The sequence below is a fragment of the Pithys albifrons genome, chromosome 4 (assembly GCF_047495875.1).
Source record: "Pithys albifrons albifrons isolate INPA30051 chromosome 4, PitAlb_v1, whole genome shotgun sequence".
In the NCBI taxonomy this organism is placed as follows: Eukaryota; Metazoa; Chordata; class Aves; order Passeriformes; family Thamnophilidae; genus Pithys; species Pithys albifrons.
In genome coordinates, this window is record NC_092461.1 from 36,396,091 (window position 1) to 36,419,289 (window position 23,199).

At 44.5% G+C, this 23,199-nt stretch overlaps 1 protein-coding gene across 1 annotated transcript in view; it reads left to right on the top strand.

The window, feature by feature from the left end:
- The first annotated feature begins 4,260 nt into the window (after window positions 1–4,260).
- KCNQ3 (potassium voltage-gated channel subfamily Q member 3) overlaps window positions 4,261–23,199 on the top strand; it is a 200,667-nt gene continuing 181,728 nt past the window's right edge. Inside the window, exon 1 of the mRNA XM_071553824.1 lies at window positions 4,261–4,917. Coding sequence (XP_071409925.1) covers window positions 4,592–4,917 — 326 coding nt within the window. The 5' untranslated portion in view covers window positions 4,261–4,591. The remainder of the gene's footprint in view (window positions 4,918–23,199) is intronic.

A 23,199-nucleotide genomic window follows, 5' to 3' on the forward strand; every position in this document is an offset into this window, starting at 1 on the left:
CCAGCTAGTTGTTCTGACTTGCTGGGCTTCCCTTTGTGTTAGCTTAAGCCACAGCTTAGATGCCTTCCATACAAATCCCTGAGAAACAAACCCTGAAAGAAAGAGTCTGACATGCAGCTATAAGGAAGAAGGAGGACATGGGTCTACAAAGAGGGGAGAGGAAATGTGTGAGCATACCTATGCTCCTGAACACAGAAGTCACAGTACAAGATTTAGGTTATGTATTTGAAGAACACAGCTGTGGCAGTGTGATCTGTGTCTGGGTGAGCAACCTCCTAAATCAGCCCCCGTGGCACCTCAGGTCTCTTTTAAAGCTGGACTGCTCCTGCTGCCTGAAGTAGCTGGGGTATCAGTGCTGGACTCTACTTGCACTGTCTCATCAGGCATTCAGCAGTAGGGGCTTCCAGAGCATGCTCAGTCACACTGGGAGATTTTGTGGGCATCCAAGTGGTGAGTTTTAACAAAACAATTGAAAATGACCTTGAGGTAGTTTTGTGTGTGGATGGAGTCCTTCTTTGCGCCTTTGGAGCTCCAGAGGAAAGAGCATGACGGTGCTTGATGGAGTTTATACCAAGGATTGAGTTGAGGTTGGTATTAGTGGTAAATTCACACTAACTGAGAAATTAATAGCCTTGAAGTATTGCAAACGTTTTTCTTGATAAGATAGAGGAGCCAGAAGAAGGATAGAAAGAGAGGGACAACAAAATTTAGCATCAGTTCTTACATCAAAAATGAGATCCCACCTACTTCTACGGTTATATAGCTTCACTCTCCATGTGCTGGGTCTTCCTATACATAAGACACCTGGGTCAAGAGGTCCTCAAGCCTCAAGTCTTTCAACCCAGGAAACGATCCCTGTGGTTCTGCTCTTGAGCACCTTTCTCAAAGCATGCCCTACAAAAGTAGGACATGACATTTTAATGAGTTTCACTCACACTGTTGACAGTGTTGCTTCCTGTTCCCAGTTCCTAGAGAGCCCCTGACCATTTTTTTCAAGTACTGAATCTCTGTTCCTGTCATACTGAAGCTCATGAGCAGCTGTTTGTCCAATTTTCTCCTGAGCTTTTTTGCAAAGTTAATGATTTTCTATTTGCACTTTTCCTTCTTGTAAACATAATCTAGATGCTCCAGCTGAATGTTCATGTGGCTCTACTAGAACACACTCTGTATGTTTGTGTGAGGTTTACCAAGCACTTCCGAGCTTTGCTCTCAAAAATCCAGATGATCTATGAAAAAGCCTAGATAAAGGCATATTATTTTGAGCAACAGATATAATCCCTTCCTGTTTTTCTCTGACTTTAGACTATAAACTCTTCAACTGAACCAGTTTTCTGTTTGATGAGGGCCAGCACAACCTACTGGGAGATGCTTATCAGCAGTGCCTCTGCATGCTCCTGGTACAGCCTCCTGGCTGCAAGCTCCAGCTCAGCAGAAGCACTTGCTGTTGATTACAGACATCTCCAGTATCAGCCAAGGAGGTGGATATCAAACTTGTGCACAATGGGTGCTGCCAGCAACACATCATAAATAATAGTAATGGAGTGTAATTGCTCATTAAGCCAAATCACAGCCTGGAGCCATCAATCTGGCCAAACTCCCTTCAATATCAGCGGCAGCTTTGCCAGAAGGTGTGCAATAGGTCCCAAGCAGTAGTGCTGCCAACCAGGTACTGTAGCACCATTATCGGAGTCTGATTCAGATCTCCTTGAAACTGCTGTGTGTCTTTGGACTGATTTAGAAGAATTTAGCTAACTCCCCTTGCATTACACTGCTTCTCCACAGCTACATCTATGCAACTGTTAACCCAGATGGAGTATGGAGGAGAAGGATTCCTGACACTGAATTATGGGAGTTTAATTTTAGAGAGAAGACGGAAACTCTTTCCTGTTGGGTCTCAAATGGTGGTTTGTACAGGTATAATTTGAGGCTTGAAAATGTCCCAGAAGCCTGCAATTGAAAACACCCAACTTGTAATTGATATTGAAAAGTGTTGTGTCCCTGGCACAAGGGCTATAAAAGGCAAACAAGCTGGTGTGCTTGCCTATCAATCACTTGTTGCTATCTGACATTGGTACAACCCTTTGCAAGTGAAAAAAATTTACTATCTCCGCCTATGAAAATTATTTACCATTCCCATTTCAGTTTGAACATTTACTGTTGTGGTTCAAAGCTGTGATGAATTGGCTAGCTATAAATTTTCCTTCCTTCCCCTTCTCCTTCCACCTCTTCCTAATGTAACAGTGGGATGAAGGTTAAGGGATAGGGTGTTTTCTAAAGGAAGTTCTCCATTCCCAGTGCCCCATCCATCCTCACTGATGCTTATAGCTCCCCTGTGGTATTGGGAAGTGTAATCACTATTGTACTGAGGTAGAACAGGAGCTGGAGAGAGATAAATGGCCTAGTTATCAAAACTTCCTAGCCTCCCACAGTCCTCCTTGGGAATACAGCTATAAATGACATTCAAATGATGCTGATAGATGTGAGCTGAGCAGGCAGCAGAACGCATGCGGTCCCTGTGCCGCGCTCGGGCCAGCCCCTTCTCACCGATAGTGTCATGGAGATCTCAGCTATCCTGACACTGGCTGCAGACACTGGAGGTGTGTGTGAGATATGGTGCTGTCTACTCTCAGCTGCTTGTAAACAAATGCCACAGGTTTGCAAAGGCTCAAAATCAAATGGTGACTGAGACAATTAATGCTGGAGCTTGCAGAGCTGAAGGCAGAGGAGTTTTTTGTTCTTTGGCACAGAATCTGGTCAAGAGAATCACCTCAGAGGGTGAAATTATGTGAGGGAAAACAGCCCTTCTTCTATCTGCACGGCAATGACAAGAATGTCATTTTTGAGTGACCTGGGACAGTCAGGTCTGAAGTAGTATGGCCTGTGGTGGGTCCAGAAATCACCTCCAGGAGCTCCCTTTCCATCTGTTGTCCTTCGTGTTGTGTAAAGCAGGAAGAGGACTGCATAGATCATAAATCCCTCAGGAATGGAACAGGAGCAGCTAGAGTAGGTGGCAAATCTGCTTCTCTTATGAGCCTGGAAGGGCTCTTGGGTGTCTTGGCATCTCTTCAGGAGATACCAGGAAAACTCCCCCATCTGGAGGAGGAGAACCTCCCATGAAAACAACCAGCAATTTGTAAGGGTTTGTATCTTATTATTTTATTGTTTATTTAATAATTTATTTATTTTTATTGCATTTTATATTATTTTTCGACCCTTTGTATCCTCCTAAGGTGTAGATAGGCAAACGTATTGCCCTGCAGGCAGGTTTTTACTAAAGTGCAGGTCTTGGTAGAGATGTTTCTAGTGCGTTGTGGCAAAAATCCCAGGGCACCAAGAGTATTGGGCACACAAAAGCTTGCCGCTCCCCGTCGTCCTTGCAACCAAGAAACTGAAAGGAAAAGGATACAGGGCTGGCAATCACATTCCAGCAGGTCTTAGGTCGGAAGGCTGGACCAGGGTGCGGGTACACATTGCAAAGCGGAGCGAGGGGAGTTCTTGGGTCCCACGGGTCGGGGTGGACCCCTCGGGTCTACAGCTGGGCTCGGGACCGGCGCTGCTCCCTCCAGGAGCCACGCGGGAGAGGACAGAAGCAGCATCTCCCGCGAGAGACCTGCTAAAAAAGGGGCTTCCAGGCTGGGCTGGGGGCTGCCCGGCTCTGGTGTCCCCGAACCCCCGCTCCGCGGGCGGAGGCTCCGGCTCGGCTCGGAACGAGCCGCAGAGGCAGCACCGCCTGCAGCCGCCCACCCGCCGCCTCTCCCGGCATCCTTCATCCTTCATCCTCCGCTCCTTCCTGCTTCGGCGGTGGAAGCAGCCCCCCGCCGGGGGCCGGGGATGCCCTCCCCTCCCTTCCAGCCGCAACGCGGGAGGGGGGCTGTGATGCTGCAGGGGGATCCCCGGGTGTCGAGCGGGGTCTCCCCTTCCGTCGACTGCCGGGATCTCCCCGCTCGGCGCCGGTGGCCCCAGCGGCGGCTGCCGGGGGCTGGCAGTCGGGTTCGGGGTGGGGGGGGGGGGGGGGTAGGGGCGCAGTCCCGTGGCGGGGGGCCGGTAGGGGTGCCCCCCGCACAGTGGATGACTCGACAGCCGGGGCTGGGGGAGCGGGGGGCGGGCGCCCAGCTATTTGCTGGCTGCATACAATGGGCCACTCCCTAACGTGAGGGCTGGGGGAGGCAGGAGCTGGAAGGAGGAGGAGGAGGAGGAAGAGAAGGCGGCGGGGTGGGGTGGGGGTGGGGTGGGGGGGAGGAAGGGGCTCGGGCATCGGGCTGGTAAATAAACTCCGCGATGATTCCCCTCCCTCGTGCCGGCCCCAGGTGCGCGCCGCGCTCCTGCCTGTCCGCTGCCCGCTGGCGGGAATGACCTGACGGGAATGTGACCGCCTCTCCCAGCCGACCGCTTCTTTCCCCCCCCCTTTCTCCACATATATATATATGTATATATATATATATATATACATACATACATAGATGAATATATATATATAATTACATAGAGAAGTCATTCTGGGGGGAGGGGCGGGGAGCTCGGATCATGGCCCTGGGGCTCCTGGGGCTGCCGCCGCCGATCCGCAGCTCGCCTCCGGGGCCCGCCGGCGACCATGGGGCTGAAGGCGCGGCGCGGCGCCGCGGGCGGTAGCGCGGCCGGCGGGGCGGCGGCGGGGCGGCGAGCGGCGAGAGGCGGCGACCCCGAGCAGGGCTCGCTGGCCCTGGGCACCGGCGGCGACCGCGACGGGACTCTGCTGCTGGAGGGCGGCGGGAAGGAGGAGGGCGGCAAGCGGACCCCTCCGGGACTGGGGCTGCTGGCGAAGACCCCCTTGAGCCGCCCGGTGAAGCGGAACCACGCCAGGTACCGCCGCATCCAAACTTTGATCTACGACGCCCTGGAACGACCCCGCGGCTGGGCGCTGCTCTATCACGCCTTCGTGTGAGTACGCGGAGAGCGGAGCGGGCTCCTGGGGGCGCTTCTGGAGCGAGGGGGAGCTGCCGGGGGCTGCCCCGGGCGGATGAGCGCGGGGGAATGAGCCAGGGGCCACCCTTTTGCTTTATCATTCTGAGCGTAAGGCGCTCCGGGGGCTCGGTCCAGCGCCCGGTGTGTATGGGATCAAGGGTCTGATACGCGCTGTACTGTTGAGCGGCTTTCTTTCTTTTCTGTCGTCGGGTTTTCCAAAAAGAGCATCTGCTTTTAAGTCTGTGTCTCTGTGTTGTCCATACCCCCACGTTGCCTTGGAGTGGCATTCCCGAGCCTCTCTGAGACGCTGGAAAAGGGATGCCAGAAAGACCGAGCTCTGAGCGGTTTTAAGCCTCGAAGTGCTTTAGGGGAACTCGGCCAGTTCAACTCAGCCTAGAGCACGGCGTGCGGTTCAACTCGCAGTTATAAACCCCGAGCGAACCGACTCCTGCAATAGTTGAAAGTGTCAAATGAAAACCATCGGGTTTTGGTCCGATAGGCATCACCCCGCAGTGCATGAAACCTGAGCGTTTCAGCGCTGTCAAGCAGAAAGTTACACTGACCACAAGTGAACTGAGGGGAAACACTCTTTCCTGTGGCCCAAAGGTGACAAGTGAAGCGAATGACGATTGGTTTGCTTTCCTAAAAATTCTGTTCTTTTAAGTTTTCATGAGAAAAAATAATTCTGTGTACAGCATAGAATGGAGTTGGCAGAGTTCTATTAAAATAAATGTAGTTTTTAGTGTTGTGAAGGTGTTTGAAAACTCAAGGGATTATTAGTGATCATGGTGGTACTGTTTTTCTTTGATACTATAAAGTGTGCAGAGCTCTATGTGACAGAGGATTTAAGCAGTGATTTCTGAAATTGGTTTACTTGGTAAAGACAAAAAAGGCTCTCTGGGCTGCATGGGCTGTAGCCGGGAGCTGCATGTTGGGAAGTCCCAGTCATTGGCATAATATTTGTACCTGCAAATAAACACCTTGAGTGCAGGGCTGTGATTTTACCTTTAGGGAAATTTTTATTGATGTTGGCAAGAATTTAGCCCTGGGCAAAAATTAAAAAGACATGTTCACGACTGGAGTGCTGCTGTGTACCACTCACTCATTGCTGCTCCCCTCTTTTCAGTGTTTATTTGTAAAATACATCTTGGGACACAGGTCCTGTTTTCCAGCTTAATTTCTATGAAAATGTGAATACTGGATGCAGTGACATTTTCTCAGTTCTTTTACTCCTTTTTGCCCCAGGAAAACTCATGCTAGCAGGCAGGGAGTGACAGCACTTGGAGTGTGTTATGCTGGGAAGGCTCTTTGGTCCGGAGCTTGCTGTTCAGTCGTGCTCAGCATTGCATAATGCTGCTTCTTGCTAGAGATGAGCCATGTCTGGACAGAGGGGCACCCCTTTCATCCTGCCTTGGTCAACCCTCACACACACTGCATTAGTGAGGCTTTGGCACATGGCAGAGAACTGTGAGCAGTTGTTATCCCTCTGTGGCAGCTGAGTCGAATCTGTGCCCAGGCTTATGTCTGGCTATAAGCAATAGGATAGTGGATGTGTCTGGAGAGGCTCAGGTGAGCTGAGAGATTCACATTTATTTGCAGTGGTATAAGAATTTCCAAGTTACATTTATTTTAGATAGCTCTCTACATATGTGGTTGACCTTAAGATCCTTATGCAGTATGACTTCTAGAGTGGGAAAAAAATCAGGATCTTTGGAAGATTCAATCCTTCCACACCTGACACTGTGTGGTCAGCTTCTCTTTGGTGACTTCTCCGTCCTGCAAAACTGAAATGAGAGTCTGACCTGCTCTCACAGAAGTCAATAACAGTCTTGTTAAAACCATCAATGCCAAGTTCCATGTTAATGAAAATGAAACAAAACACTTTTAGAAGTCCTTATCCTTAAAGGAAGTAAATTTCACAAATCTGTCAGCCAAGCACAAGCACCCTGTGTCTTCCCAGGTCACCCAGAGGGGCTCAGCAGTTCAAGTTGGCTCCACTGTGTTTCTGCTTAGCCTCAGCTCCTTATGAACTCAGCTGAATTTGTGGGGTCTTACCTCACTGTAGGATCAAGCCCTACAAAGGGAATGTGCTGAGAGTGATGAAAGAGCATGCTGAGATCTTGCTGACAGGTTTCGGAGCTTGTTCCTGCCACTGGACAAAGAAGACCTGCTTGAGAGCAGGAGCAGTGTTGTGGGAAGCAACATCTAAGTTTATATCCAAAGTCTTCTTCTTGCTTTCAAATGAATTGTCTTTTAATCTTTTTTCCTTCTTTAAGGGAGTCTCTCTCATATTGTGGGTGCTTCTGTGTTAATGTGTAGTGCCATCCCGGCAGTCCCCCAGTGCTTCTTCTCACTCTAGAACAGTTTACACTCTTCTGTGGGAAGGCAAGAGAATGCCAGTCTTTCCATAAAATCAACAGATTTGGTCCTGTTTTCAACAGAAATCCCATTTATCTTATCTTAGTGGCATGTTACACTTTGTCGTATCTTCTGAGTAGCTTTACAATAAATGCCATGCACTCAAAATTACCAGTAAGACAGTTGCTCTCATATACAAATAACCAGAGGATAAACAGCTGAGGGCCAAAAAGGATTGCAGGATGGATAGATGTGATGCTTTCCTTATAGATCCAAGCATTCAGAAGTGTTTAATGAAGAGATGATGCAAAGAACTCCAGTGATCTGTGTATACCAGGGTTTGGGAAGCAGGAAGCTGCTGATGGAAAAAGATTGCAACTTTCAGAAGATGCCAAGGATGTCGTGTGGGGCTCAGGAAAGGGCTTTGTCTTTGAAAAGCTTTGTATGCCAGAACTTTTAGAAGGGTGGTATGGTACAGATGGGATCTCATTAAATCATACAGCGATGCACATATGGCTGCAAAGGGGTCATGATCCTCTGTGTATTTCACTGCTGTAACGTGCACATAAATAAGATTTGAGCAGTGCCTGTTGTAAACTCTCACTTTAGTTTAGGTGGTGTTAGATCTATTGAAATGATTCAGTTTATTGAAATAATTCCAAGAGAATGATAAATGTGGTCATGCCTTACCAAGCCCTAGGGACAAAGATGCAGGGGAAAAAGGGAAAAGTTCCTGATGGCAACTTTAGTGTTCAGCTTTCACTGGCAGTGATTTATGGAAAGTGGCATGAGATATTTTCCTTGTGATTCTTCCTTCTTCCTTGTTCTGCACAATTGAGTTTGTCCAAGCCTATCCTTAGGGATTTGGTCCCTAAAGAAGCTGACTCTGTTTCCCTTGCTGTCTGAAAACATTTATTCTCTGGCAGCTCCACTAGACTGGATATTTGTGTGTCACCCATGAAGTTCCCTTTGCTAGGACACCAAGCTTGATGGACTTCTTGTCAATATGGCAGTGTCTTAGTGCCTTCTTAGTTTGTAAGAGAAATTTTCTTCTCCCAAGAAGACTTTCACCTCTGTGAGGCTTATCTCCTACTGACCATTTTCAATAAAACAGAATAAAATAAAATAATTCTCTTTTAACCTTTGAGATATTTCATTTGGAAATGTCTCCTGGGGTTTGCAGGTCAGGCTACAATCTATCCCTGCTCTTGAGCTCATGTCGCTGTAGGTATAACTGATGTTCCCATCGTGTACTGTATTTCCCTTTGTGTTAGGCAGCAAACTATATTGTAGGAAACCCCTGCAGTTGTGCCTCATGGGTTGTGTACTTTGGCCAGGGAGACAGGCTCGAGACCTGTCTGCCTCCACAAACCATCCTAATTATGCTCTGAAGAATTAATGAATAGAATGAAGAATTGAAAACAAGTAAGATTTTGATTTTTACAGTTTGTTTTTAATTGGAAGCATGAAATTTTACAGGTAATGGACAGAGTCCAGAAAGATGGTATTAATAGTGATCAAGTTTGGAATTGCAATTTGTGGAAAATTTTCAACCTGACTTGAAGAAAATAGAGGCTGAAGGAGAGGTTTCTAGGATATATTCTCATTTTCATACCATCTTGTGAGACAGCTGCAGTCTTTACTTTCGGGGAAAATAAGACGAGGAAAAGGTTTGGGATTAGATTTTTCTTTTGGGGAAAGTGTACGATATCAGCTACATTCTGCTGAAGAGGTGTATCAGCTGATGAGAGGGGGAAACCATGGGGAACATTAGAGAACCCCTCTCTATTTGCCATGTAATGTTCTTTCAGTACTGCTTAATACCTGGAATAAAAAGAGGAGGCAGAGTCATGTGATCCATCAAATCATCAGCATTTCTGGGAAGCACCAGCAAGCAGCTCTTGTATGACTGATCGTAGGTGTGTTGTTTGCAGAAAGGAGTGTCATGGGACTTGGGGAACAGGTTGAAGGTCTGATGGCTTTCCATTATTTTCTTCTTTGCCCTTCACAAGATGATCTGTAAGATGTGCTCACCCCCTGTAGCCTGTGTGAGACTTCTGGGGTGAGATGGGTACAGGTCTAGGGTAAAAAGGACAAATATGAATCCTTCCTTGGCCTGTTTGGCATAGACTTGTATCTAAGTGAGTATCTGGAGCTGCAAAGTGAGCCTGGTCCATTAGCGAGTGCCCTTTGCTTATGTGTTTGCCAATATGAGTTCTGTTTTAATTATTTATGCTAATTCATCATAATGCATGGATAAATATTCTGCAGTATACTTTGTAAAAAATAATGAAGTCTTAGTCATTGGAGACCTTACCACACACCTCTGCTGTTGCAGCTCCGTTGAGGCTTGTGGAGCCGCCCTGGGTTTGTATGCCGTTTAGGGAGATGTGACTGCACCTCAGCCACTGGGATCAGCCAGCATGGCTGTGGCCACTGGAGGTTTGCTGGGAGGAATGAAAAGGGGCAGCAGAGCCTGGAAAGCCACTGTCTGGGTAACATGAGTGGCTTGTGATCCCCAGCCATAGCTTTGAAGTTACTTCAGCAGCTTGCAGGTGCACAACTCTTGTTTAAGCATCCAAACTGCCTCTCAAATTACAGACTTTTGCTGAGAATAGGTATATTTTTATCTACAGCTTCTTATCTGTGTGCTAGGGCATGGGTGCCAACAGCAAGACCTGCTCCATAGTGGTACCCATAGGTTGAGCTGGTTTGCCTGTGTACTCCACGTTGCCATGACTATGCTGGTAACTTGTAGAGATTTGGTGCTGCTCATGCCTGGTCAATGGGCTCACAGGAGCTGCAGGCACAGAGTTCCATGTTGCACAGGTGTGTGCCTCAATGTCCCCCTGGGTCCCTGACCACCCTTCTGGAAGTCCAATCCCTGTCTCAGACCACGCCATGCAGCCTCATCCAGATGGGCATCGAGATCCGCCATGGTCAGTGATGCACGAGGGAGGGCAAGCAGCAGCACTGCCAGTGTCAGCAAACACTTAGCGGCTGGTGTTTCAGTGTTGTCAGCTCAGCCCAGGAATAAGCCCCTCAAAAAGACATCATGGTGTAATGGGTGTAAAACTGAACAGTCCCAAATTTCATCAATTTGATGAGCCATGATACGGGAAAGCCCCTCCGTCAAGTCGGGTTTTTCTTCACTTGTGAGAAACTTGGTGTGTGGAGCAGCGCAATCTCATTGCCACCCCAGCAGTTCTGGAGACACTGTCAGCAGTAAAGCCTAGGACTAGACTTACTTCAGTATCTGCAGCCTGGATTATGGTTGGAAGTACCACTCTGTTCATAAAAACCATCTCAGTTTCTTCATGTGCCTCTGTTCATCACAGCAAACATTAGACATGCTGGGGCACAGCAGGGTCTGGGCATCTCTGGAACACTTCCTGACTGGAGAGGGCACCTGGGTTTTACTTCTTTGTTTTAATCTGAGAGGGACATGAGGGAAATGATGAGGGAAACCCTAACCCTAACCCACTCCCATTTTGCTCATTTTGCTGTAAAATGTAGAAACACTCAAAAAAAAATGGAAAAAATTAATAACTAAAGACTATGCATATTAACATATGGATTAGAAAAAAGACCCCATATGTATAACATCAGCTGTATGTGTGCAAGTGAACATCAATGTGCCCCAGCAGTTCCTGCTTCTCCCAAAGGTCACCTCAGAAGCTACTCACATAACATATTTCTGTTCTTTTTTTAGGACTCTGTCTTCAAATATCACTTGATTAAATCCTCTTTACTTACAAAGTTACCCAACATACAAACCTTTGCATGTATGTTGAACACAATTCTGTATCTCTTGGTCATCAAAAAGTCCTTTGTAGCATTGAAATGCATGTGTAATATTCAAGGACAGGGCCTGAACTGGAGTAATTTGGGTCTAATTTAACAGCTGTAAGAAACTTTCTAATCAAAATCAGTCAAGTGAGTGTTAAGATCATTTATATCTGTTTAAAAACTTAATAGATTGGTGACCCTAGACATTGCCAGGTAACTGAGTGGCTGAGTACTACCATGATCAGCCTTGCATGGTATAAATAAATTACAATGTTTATTCTTGTATTTAATAATGCTGTATTCCTTCTCTTGTATTTAATAATGCCATACTCTGTTCTTGTGTGTGGAACTTTACAGAAGGAATGGAGCCATGGAGACATTGCATCTGCTATTGCTTCTGGCAGATACTGTATTAAATGGGATAACTTAAATATTAATAGCTTTGCAAGGAATGTGGTCCACAAGAGCTGTTAAGTGTATGCTGCCTTCCCTCTCAGGATGGTAGCTGGGAAACAGCATTTTCAATGGAGAGAGGGACACGCCCTGGGATATTTAGCTTCATGGTAACCTACTTTGGAAAAAGGCACTTTGAGAGAACTTCCTGGCTGGAAATCTGTAAATTGCCTTCCCCCACCTTAAATGAGCAAACTACTTAAACAAATGTTTAACTTGGAAGAAGTGGGAGGTCCCACTGATGTCAGGAGGAACCTATCCAAGGTGACATGGAGGTAATCCAAAGCAGAAGAGTGTGGCTGAGATTTGGTGGAAAATAGCACTGGATATCATCGTCTTCCTCACCACAACCAGCTTGCTGTTCTGTTCAGGCCTGGTGAGATCCTTCTAAAGGGCCAGTTCTTCACAGGATCCATCACAGGTCTTCCTTCATCCCTTCCACAGCTTAATAGCCACCTCTGGTTGTAGCACGATAACACCTTGTTCTCCTTAGTGGTGCAGATGATGCTGAAGTGCAGGTTTAATACCTCTAACACTGCTAAATCTCAGTTTGGAGAGATGCTGAGACCCTGACTTGAGAAGCAATCCAATGTCTCTTGAGGTGGCATATGCTCTCACTCCCTTATTTTAAGTGCTGAAGTCTTTTCCACTTTTTCTCAGTTGCTGGTAAATGGTGGTGGAGCAGTGCAGGTCCATTGCACACTAGCAGCAGCAGTGGAGGAATTGTCATTCTCTCTGGATTGGCTGTTGTCTTTTACTTCTGACTTTACACATTTTATTCCATTTTATGGATAGTCACATCTTGTTTGTCCCCTCTGTTTTCAGAGCTGTGGCTGGGAGCTCTATGGATGTGTTTTCCATTCCTTTGCCCACCTGTGCTAGTTTATGATTGTCATGATGACTCTCTAGTGCTGTTTTTTAATCTCAGGTGCTTTGTAGATTTATTTTCTTCTGTCCTTAGTAGTGTTTTGATCACCTTCTAGATTAGTACCTTATAATTTTTTGCTAACATTCAATGAGTTCTTTTTCTGAATCATTAAGGGGGCATTTAATAAGGTCAGAAATAAGAAACTCCAGTCAGCATTTCACTAAATAACAATTTCCTCCCTGGTCAATACAATATCATTTGTTAGGGCTTTATTTATATCTCTGAGACCAGTTTTTTAATGTCATCTAGTTTCTCCTGGTCATCTGAATTAATACTAAAACAAAGGTTTTATGAGACGTTACACCTGTGTCAAAACTGCAAATGTTTCCTCATTTCTTTTTGTTCAAACCTGAGTTTTGGGCTGTGTTTATTAATTTAGCTCTGTGATGTGCATTTAACTATTATCTTCCTATCTCAGATATGTCATGCTTTTGACATGGTGTGTATCTCAAACCACAAAATAATTAATTATTCCTAGTGCCATCCACCACTAGAGTAGAGCTAAAGCAATGCTAAAGCTTAAATGTCCCAATCCATCCAGGTCCTAGTACTTTACAGGAGCCATTAGATTTGGGTTACATCTAACTTTAGGTGAACGACAGAGATGTCAATCCTGTACCAGAAGACTCTTTATGGAGAATTCCCCACTGACTATAAATTCAGAGTCTAAAATTTTCTATTTTCACTGGGGATATAGGAGAAGCAAGTACAGCTGTTGAGGGGCTGATAGTGAAATCCCCAAAGCACCCAGTGGGGAGCTGCCCACCATCTCTCAGCAGTGCAGCATCAGCTCTGCTTATCTTTGCTCCCCTCATGCCTCTCCATGCAGGGCTCAGAGGATTTATGAGGAGGGATTACACCCTGAGGAGGGAATGTCAAGAGCAGCTGATTGAAATTGCAGGGGAATTAATTTAGGAAGGTAATTACACGAACTGGAATTTGCTCTTCTACCTTTGCTAACACTGCTGCTCTTGTGAGATGTGCTGGAAGAATTTCAAAGTACACAGCTGGCTGAGGCTCCCTGATCAGACCTCAGACACCATCAGTACTGTGGCACCAACTGCACAGGGCCACAGCTCAGGACCAGCCTTGCTCTGCAGCTATGACAGCAGCTTTCCGCATGCCTAGAGTAGTCATTAACTATGTCTGGAATAATTGGCACACCCGTACCAGGGGTGTTCCCAAGCAGTGACACATACTGACTGATAACACAACAGTGCTGGGTGGCCAGTGCCATGGTTTGGTTCTCAATGACTGCACACAGATCAAGTGTTGCCACCAACCTGGGATCACTCCCAGTAGGAGTCTGCGTGGGGCTCCCTGTTTGGAGGCAAGTGAGGTCAATGATACGGACACTGGGCATGCCAGCTGGCCTCATGGACAGAGAGTAGGGCTGAGCATCTTTAGGCAAATAGAATAGAATAGAATAGAATAGAATAGAATAGAATAGAATAGAATAGAATAGAATAGAATCTCACTTATATGTGAGATTTTACCAATTTGAAGATGTCCTCCTGAGTCTTTGTAAAAAGTGATTGTTTTGGGATAGAATCTTAGAAGAATTTGGGTTGGAAGGGACCTTTAAAGGCCCTCTAGTCCAACCCCCCTGCCGTGGGCAGGGACACCTTTCATTCAAGTTGGTTCCTCAGAGCCCCATCCAGCCTGACCTTGAATGTTTCCAGGGATGGGGCATCCACCGCCTCTCTGGGAAACCTGTGCCAGTGTTTTATCACCCATATTGTAAAAAAAATCTTCCTTATATCTGATGTAAATTGACACTCTTAGTATAAAACCATTATCTATGGAATAAGATATTTCACTTAAAGGCCCAATAAGTCCTAACCCACTGAAGTAATACAGGTTTCACTCTGTGTGTGTCCAGTAACACATTTTATATTCTATATTTTTCCCACTTCCTGTTCATGGGACTTTACCATTGCTTTTGCCTCTTCTGTTCAATATTCCTTGTGCTGATCTAACTCTCTTGGAGATTCAAACACCTCACCTCCATATCTCGGCATATTAGCAAAAGAGTACATTTTTTGTGGTACAAATCCAGGAGGAAGTGCCCACTGAACATTCATTACCAAACTTTTTACTTGTGTAAAACACAGAAGATATTGGTAGTTATTTTGCTGCTGATTTTTCGATATTTCTCCTGATTTTGTCTCAGCCATTGTTGCAGATGTTGCTCCTTTATCTAGCTGGATCCTGGGTGCAGAGGTGGGATCTGACAGAGATAGGCTTATCACAGTTCCTGCTCTCAAGACTATGGTGTTATCACATAGTACACTGTCAAATATGCTGCTTTCTTCAGTGTTAAATTACTCCAATGAACTGCATTTCCCTGCTTTTTCTCAGGACTTGAGCGTCAGTCTCTCCACGGTCACAATGGGATCCATCCATCTAGCACATTATCTGAGGAAGTTGTCTGGAATTCTTTTATAGATGCTGAAGAAAAACAGGAAATGGAACTTTCTGGAGTGCAATTAATCTCATTCTAAAGACAATTCTAAAATAGTTGAGATTAATCACCTCTTGCAGTGCCTGAAACTTTCTGCTGACTACAAAGGAGACCTCATGTGACTAACTTAAATTTGGGTATTTGCACCAAAACCACCTGAGGGATGGGAAGCTTTTTGCCTGACCCAAGAGTCAAAGCCACATTAAGACAGCTGAATTTATATATGTTCATGTACAGTTCTTTGTGTGCAGTAGGTATTGAACATCCCTTTATAGTCAATGGAGATCTAGGCAATACAGTCCATGGATTTTCTGACGCAATTGATCCAACCAGATGTGGGGGTCTACTTTACATGAAGATAAATTACGACTTCAGCTCCACTGAGCAACTCTCCCTTATCTATAGCAGGAGCTGAGGGTTGATCTCTGGTAAATGTCTGTAGTAAAAGCCACAGTCAGACAAGTCACCCCTGTAAAGGCAAGAGGAATATGACTTTCATTATTACACAGGCTTTATTTAATATTAGGCTCAATTCAAATTCCATTTCCTCAAGAGTTTTACATATGTGACTATGTATTATCAGGTCTGTGGTCATCCCTGATATTTTGTCAAAGAACATACGATGTCAGTAACTTTAAGGACTTTCTCTAGTTCGGAGTCATGAGTTTATCTTTCCATTTTCCACTTTTTTCTTTGTTTTGCCATGGGCTTTATCTCCCTGAGCTCTCCCATGAGTTTGGTCTTGATTTATGATCATAGTTGCAGTTGATCTTGAGTTGTCTCAAATCCAAACATAGTAACTACCTCTTGTACTGAGCTTCAGATCCAAAGCTGGGATTGACTCTGTTTTCCCTCCATGTTCCTGTGGCCATTCAGGATCTACCTGGGCACAGGAATTACTGTGGTGGGAGATTGCCAGCAACAGTCCAGCTTCTTCCTGTTGTGGCTTTCTGTCCATTTACATTGCTCCACTTGACTCCATCACTCAAAATTGCCTCCCCAAATCAGTGAGCAGACAACACTGTTTTCTAGCAGGTGTCTTTAAGGGACCAGAAAACACTTTGTGAGTGGCTTGGACATTGCCATTTTGAAGCCTGTAACAATTTGAATGGCCTGGTGTGAATGAGGGTGATTGAGAGGGTCATTTGTAGGCTCAGAATGTTTTTAAAGTGATGCAGTTTTCTCTATAAAGTTGGAGGCTTTGTAGATATATAAGCACCGTTCAGGATTTTGAAGGGCACGCTCACTGTCATAGACCAGCTGAATCAGGGAACCAGCATAATTGAACCTAATACTGAAATCATCAGAGAACTGTACAAAATCTGGATGTATGCAAATACCATGACATAAAGAAGTGGTTTTGGGTGGTGGTGTGTTCCTTTTACAGCTGCTAGTTTGTGTTTTGCTTGTTTTTGCAGAAATATAGAGCCAGCAAACCTCTTTTAGTCATGTCACTGCAAATGTAGAGTAAATCTATTACAGTCAGAAGAACAATTGGATTTGGCTGCTGCCCCACAAACTTGTTCTGAACTCAATACAAAATCTTTTAATTTTTTACTGATATTCTGCTAGTACCAGAGACCAAGATCAAGGTCCTCTCCTCCGGCGAGGTACTTGCCTGCCACAACAGACTTGTCTTCCCAAGTGAGGTAAGACAGCTTGAGCAATGGAGTAAATTAGAGAGATGGAGATCCCCTGGCAAGATAATGAGTGAGCACCACCCTATCCCAGAGCTGCCAGTATTCACACCATGGTGTTCATGGCTTGTTTCCTTCATGTTGTGAGCTGATTTACATAAACATGGAGGCTATCCTTTCCTCTCTGCTTCTCAAAGATGAGAGGATTTTTCCTCCCACATAAATCCAATTATTTAGTTAACAAATCCAGTGCAGATAAGCTGGCTAAGTTTAGCAAGCAAAGCGCTATCTTTCTGCTCATTTCTTGTTGTAGGTTGTGTCTGATGTTGGGGCTGTAGGAGGGAGCTGACAATTGCAACCATAAAACCCTTTAGTTTGTAAGGTTTTTTAGAAGTGTCCAGTCCAGTCCCCAGAGCAGGGTTAACTTCAAAGCCAAATCAGGTTGCTTGGAGCTGGATCTAGTTGAGTTTTGTGCATCTCCAAGGATTGAACTACTTTATATTGTGGGGAGCAATAAATTTGGTTGCTCTTCACAAACTGTGTTTTTTAATGCATTTCTTATAACAGGCAGACTTCTAGGCCAGGAGCCATGAAGAGTCTTCTTCCCTCCTCGCTCTATTTAGTTCTGAGTGTGCATGGACAGAAGTGAGATGTAACATCTTGACAGAGATGCTGGGCAGGTCAGGCCACTGTAGAGGAGACAATGCTCATATTAACAACAAAGGCAGTTGTGTGCCGCTAGGGCAACTAACATCAACACTGTGTTTGGAATACTGACATTGGGGAATGACAGGGATAATCTTCAGTGTAATCGGTAGAGGTCACTGAATAAAGGAAACCTTTCCCAATGACTTCTCAATTTTATTTTTTTCACCAATGTTGTTGTCATTTGACATTTCCACAAAATTTTCGTCATTCAGAAGAATCATTCAGTCTCAACTCTGCAACTCCTTCATACTTTCCCATCTCTTCTTCCTTGTCCCTCTCTCAATCCCATCTTCTTTCCTTTCCGTGTTGGTATTCATTGCCTTATTACTGAAGAACAGCCAGCTCTTTTTTTTGTCTGTGATTCCTCAGCCTTTCCTGCTTTATGTGACTACGACAGCAGAGTTCAGTCTGATTTAAAATCTGTTGCCCCAAGTGCTAATAACAGGTTCACAGAGCTGACATGACAAGTTGTCTCTTACCCACACATAGCTGTATTTACTTTTTGGTCTTTTTTACCCCTTTCTTTAAGCTTACTGGATTTTGACATTGAGTTCACCTATGTCAGGACTAAAACTCTGCCTCTAATTCCCTCAGAGTAGGGACTCAACAAGAATTACCATATGGTGCAAGGCAGTTTAGGTACAGGAATTATCTCTGAATCACCTTGTGTTTCATCATCATTAGTGTTTCTTTTTTGGTTGCATAGCTCTCTGATGTTGAAATGGCATTTGGTGGTAAGGTACTTCCACTGGACCAGCCTGTGACTTTGGGCACAACCTGAAGTCAGAGTCCCTACTCAAACAGCGTCCTTGTAGGAGAGGCTCTTAGGAGTTGTGATTCAGACCCACACACTTCTGAGTCATGGCTCCTGATCACTCTTTGCTCCAGGGGTGATGGTGGTGTTAGGGAAAGAGGGATTTATTGCTGACCTGTGTAGGTAACAGCTTTCTTGTGGTGACTCAGCTGTTCTCTCAAGAAAGAGGGAACATGGAGTGGAGGTGGACACACATCTCTCTTTCCAGAAAGGGTACAAACTGAACTCATATCTGTCCCTGGTCTCAGTGGTAGGGAGGAAGTGGGTTAGGAGCACAACATACAGGCTAATTCATGGTCTGCATGTTACTTCACACACAGCCTGAGCTGTTGCTCCCAGAATTAAGATGGTAATACAAAGTCCTAGTTTGCAGCACTTTTTGCTGCCAGTGTTGATAACCAGGAAATTAAAGATGGGAGCTCTTGGTGTGACAATAAATGGATAGCAACTTTCTCTAGCAATTGAGCACATAGGCAAGGCTGAATTCCTAAATCACCACATTCCCCAGCAAATGGGATGAGAAAGAACATTACTCCCAGAGCCCAAAGCAGGACATAACCACCTCCGAAGCACCATTTTGTTGGACACCATAGGGAAGCTCTTTTGTTACAGAGTAATATCTTACAGTTTTCTGGAAACAGTAACTCTAAAGAAAACATCATTACGATGAGTGAAGAAAAGAGATTTTGAGCAGATGGAAATCTGTCTTCATTGGCAATGCTATTTTCACTTACTCTACCATGAGTTAATTTCCTAGCAACTTGAAGTAGATAATGTGTTTATAAGCCTTAATCTGAGTTCCCCATCAGTGTTTGTTCCAGGCTATGTAGACTGGGAGTTTCTGTTATACTAGAAGGCTTTTTAATTGCATAAATGATGATATAACATGGCTGGAAGATAAGGCAAGATAAATTCAGGCTTTATATAAGGTCTAGGAAAATAGATATCTGCTGGAAGAATTTGCACAAGAAATTATCAATTTTCCACCTGTCATTTTTAAGCCAAACTTAGAGAATTTTCTAGAAGACACCTGTAGGCTATAGCTTTGCTGCAAAATATGGGCTAAAGCAATAATTCTGCTTATTCTTGACTGGTGATTAAGCAAGACTTTAAATTAAAACTAGGAATATGTTGTGATTTGGGTGCATTTTTTGGTTTTGTTTATTTGTTTGGTTTTTTTTCCTAATTTATCAACAGATAAGCCAATGAGAAATCAAATAACTCACGAAAAAGAGATTTACTTGTATCTGGACTGTATTGTTAACATCATAATGTAATGTAACAGAAGTAGTAGCAGTTATAGGAATTGGGCTGGAATTCTTAAGACTACATGTAGTTGTATTTTCCCTGTAAATATCTAAATGTGTCATTCCAATTTCCTCAGATGCTGGTATAAACCACTGCTGCAGGAGCTTTGCTGATGTTCAGCTCATCCTGAAGTAAATGACGACAGTGATATATCACATCCTGATTACCAGCAATGATACCAAATATATAAATATCCCTTCACTATAATGGGAGCTTCATTACATGGCTTAGATGTAAACACCTACATTACAAACACTAATTCTGCTCATTTCTTGTTGTAGGTTGTGTCTGATGTTGGGGCTGTAGGAAGAGACTAACAAGTGCAACCATAAAACCCTTTAGTTTGTAAGGTTTTTTAGAAGTGTCCAGTCAAGTCCAGAATCTTATCCTAATCACATTGTTGAAGGCCTTGTGGGGATAATAATTTTCCAAAGTACTCTAGAGAAGAAGGTAGAATAGAGCTATGCTTTTGGCCTTAAGATGACTGCCCCAAATACTAACATCTCATACAGTCTAAGCTCTGGAACACCTTTCTCAAAGCATGTAACTACACGAACCAAGATCACCAATTTTCTGCAGTGCTGAATTCTGATACAGTCTTGTACCTAAATCTTGTTGTGGCGCCTCTTATTATTCTTACCTTGCGGTGACCTCTGCTGATATGCCCCAGGTTCCACATGCATGCAGAAGGTAAAGCTGATCTAGTGTAGCTTTGCAGGACTGGGGTCGGAAACTGTTCTGGTCTCTCTGGTCAATGCAGTCCTACATTGATAGCAAAATAATGATTGCCGGAATGTAGTGTTTTGGTGGGTTTTTTTATTGTGGTTTTTTGTTTGTTTTTGGTTTTGTGTTGTTGTTGTTTGTTTGTTTTTCTTGAAAGGACCCCTTGTCAATGTTATCCTATTCAGAGCACAAATACCTAGCTGTATCTCTTGAGTTATTTAAACAAGCAATTGCAATATGGTCATTTCTTCAGCTGTCAGCTCTGTTGAAGAGTGGGATGTAATTTTTAGCTGTCCATGCAGTCTCTTTGCCACTGTTCCTGCAAGAAGAACAGATGGACCTGTCTGATGTCTGCCTTGTCCAGAGGGAAAAAAGAATGGTTTTCAGCCCACTTGGTTAAAAAAAAAAAAAAAGGCAGAGAGAAAAATAAGCAATAAAGCCCATGTTTTTTAGAGTGAGATAAAAGCAGTAATGGTGCTGGGAAGAAGGCAGCAGCTGTGAACACAGTTCCAGTGACAATGACAAAACAGCAGCTGAGAGGGTGAAGGAGGCAAGGGAGATGTTGGACACAGACTTGCAAAATGGAGAAGCAAGAAGTGTAACCTCATTGTGAGAGGTAAAACAGAAAGAGGAGGGAAATTAAGATTACTCTTGTAGGTGAAAATGTTAAAAGCTACTTAATGAAGGTGATGCTTTTATAGAGGAAACAACTTAATTGCCCTCCTGGTACTTTGGTGCCTGATCCAGGCAAGTTGCCTATTTTCCTCTAATTGCAAAGCATCTTCAGTGCGAAACCTGATGTTGCTGTTGAACTACAGGGAGACCCTGAATACTCTGGGTGGGCTGAGGACAAAGCCAAGACCTGGTCAGTGTGAAGTGTCTTGGCCAGGTTAGTGGTGGGAACCAGCTGCTTTATTGCTTGAACTATTCCTGCTCTGCTGAGAGCCAGGGGACCGTGATTTCTGAGGTGTATCCATTGTCTTTGTACATGCCATGGTTGCCATTGTCACTTGGCAGCACAGGGCTGTGAGTTCCAAACAGCAGGAGAGTTAAACTTCAATTGTAATTCCAGTGCAGAGCACAGCCCTCAGAGCTGAAATCCCAGGATAGCGTGCTCTGTGGCTGGCCCTGGAAGAGTGAACCTCAACCTCCCTCTCTTCCCTATACTCTCATGGTTTAGCTGCAAAACCTGAAGGAGGTATAAAGGATAAATAGAGACACCAGAGGAGCAGCATATTTCAGGCACATTAAATGTAAAAGAAAATAGGAAGAGCTTAGAATCAGAGTCATTAATGTTGGAAAAGACCTTCAAGATCATCAAGTCCATCCTTCAATCGAATACCATCATGCCTACTAAACCATATCATAAAGTGCTAGGTCTACTTGTTTTTTGGAAATATTTAGGAATGGTGACTCTACTACTTCATTCTCAAACCTAAACTTCATTCTTAATCTCAGAGCTCACATCACTGGCAGAGCCCTGTAAGTGGGGTGAGGATTTTAGCTGTTCTCTCTTCTCATGGCTGTACAGCACTTCTCTTCAATAAGTTTCAGTAAGTTTCTTTACTTCTGTGACTCATACAATGCATTACTCTGCAACATGGTATCAAGGTGCAAGACCTTTTGTAATTCGCTTATGGTTTGACATTAGTTGCAGTACATTCCCTGCAGGTTGGTGGCTTGTTGTTTTTTGGGGTCTTTTTAAGATTAGGCAGAGGAAAGTCACTGGCCTTATTCTGAGTCAGCAAATCTAGCGTAAAATCAGGGGTTTAGTTGGAGATTAGTCTTTGTATCATGGCACACTTTTTAAGCTCCTGGATCATTTTTAGTGGAGATAAGGACATTTTTAGCAGTGTGCAGTCATCTGATAAGTTAGAATGAATCGTTGGTGAATGTGATGGCAAAGGTTATATCTGACATACCTGTGAATGGGTGTTTGAAACAGCATAGTACACCACAGTCACTGCAGCTCCTATTCCTATTTGGATGTAGTAAATGCTTTTTTACTAACCCAGAAATTATTTATAATGTATTTATATGTACTATATAGACACCTTCAGGGACAAGCAGAGATGAAAGCCCTTTGGGCTGTGCATCCTTGTATCTCCCAGAGTATTCTGGACTCCTTCCAGAACTTTTAGATCCAGTCACATTGCTTCCATAAAACCTCTACCCTTTTCCTGAGAAGCTGATGAGGTGCAGACACACATGACCTCTTCAGTGAGATGCAGTCCACCCTGTCCAGCTGTGTCCCTTGTGGGGTGCACAGCCCAGACAGAGCAAAGAGGATCCTTGTCCCAGGCTGGATCCAGGTTTGTACACCACAAGAGGCAGAAATGACTGTGATGACCACCTGGGGAAGGTATAATTTAACAAGAAACCAGTTTGAATTACTGTAATAATCAGTAGTCTTGGTGCTCCAGTGTTAATGTTTTACGTGTGTGGCACAGACAAGCCTCCTGCAAGAGAAGACTGGAAGAAGGAAAGTGCTGGATTTGCTAATTTTTACAGACCGCTCCTTTCTTGATTAGAGGATAGAGAGTGAAAAAAGTGGATCAGTAAGTAGGAGAAGATGGTGGAAAAGACAGAACCAGCAATGGTTCAATATGAGTAAATGTGCTTTGAGAACTGAGGATTCAGCCTATGGTTATTCTGAGGAGACATTGGGAAATAAAGGTCATGGAACACTGGAGAGACTGTTCTAACTGGCCTTGACATGATATTCAAAAGCCATCCCTAAAGCTGACATCCTCACTGTCAGTGTTTTCACTTATGTCACAGATGAAGTGACTAAAAGATCTAACGCAATGGGCACCTCTGCTTTGTCACTGTTCCTGAGGGGGTGGAATCCAGTCCCAGGCAGGGCTCAGTGGTAGTGCAAGGTGTGGACACACCAACTGTTGTTAATCATATTGTTTTCACTGTGAGGGAGACAAGACAAATCACCTGAAGGCTGTCATGTTTCAGGGCTGCTAATTCAGCTTCTTTTGTATCAATTCAGCTTGCCAGGGGTGGAGCTACCAACTTTTGAACCTGAGGACTGTTCTGCTCATAGTGCTGGAGAGTGTGGAGTAAA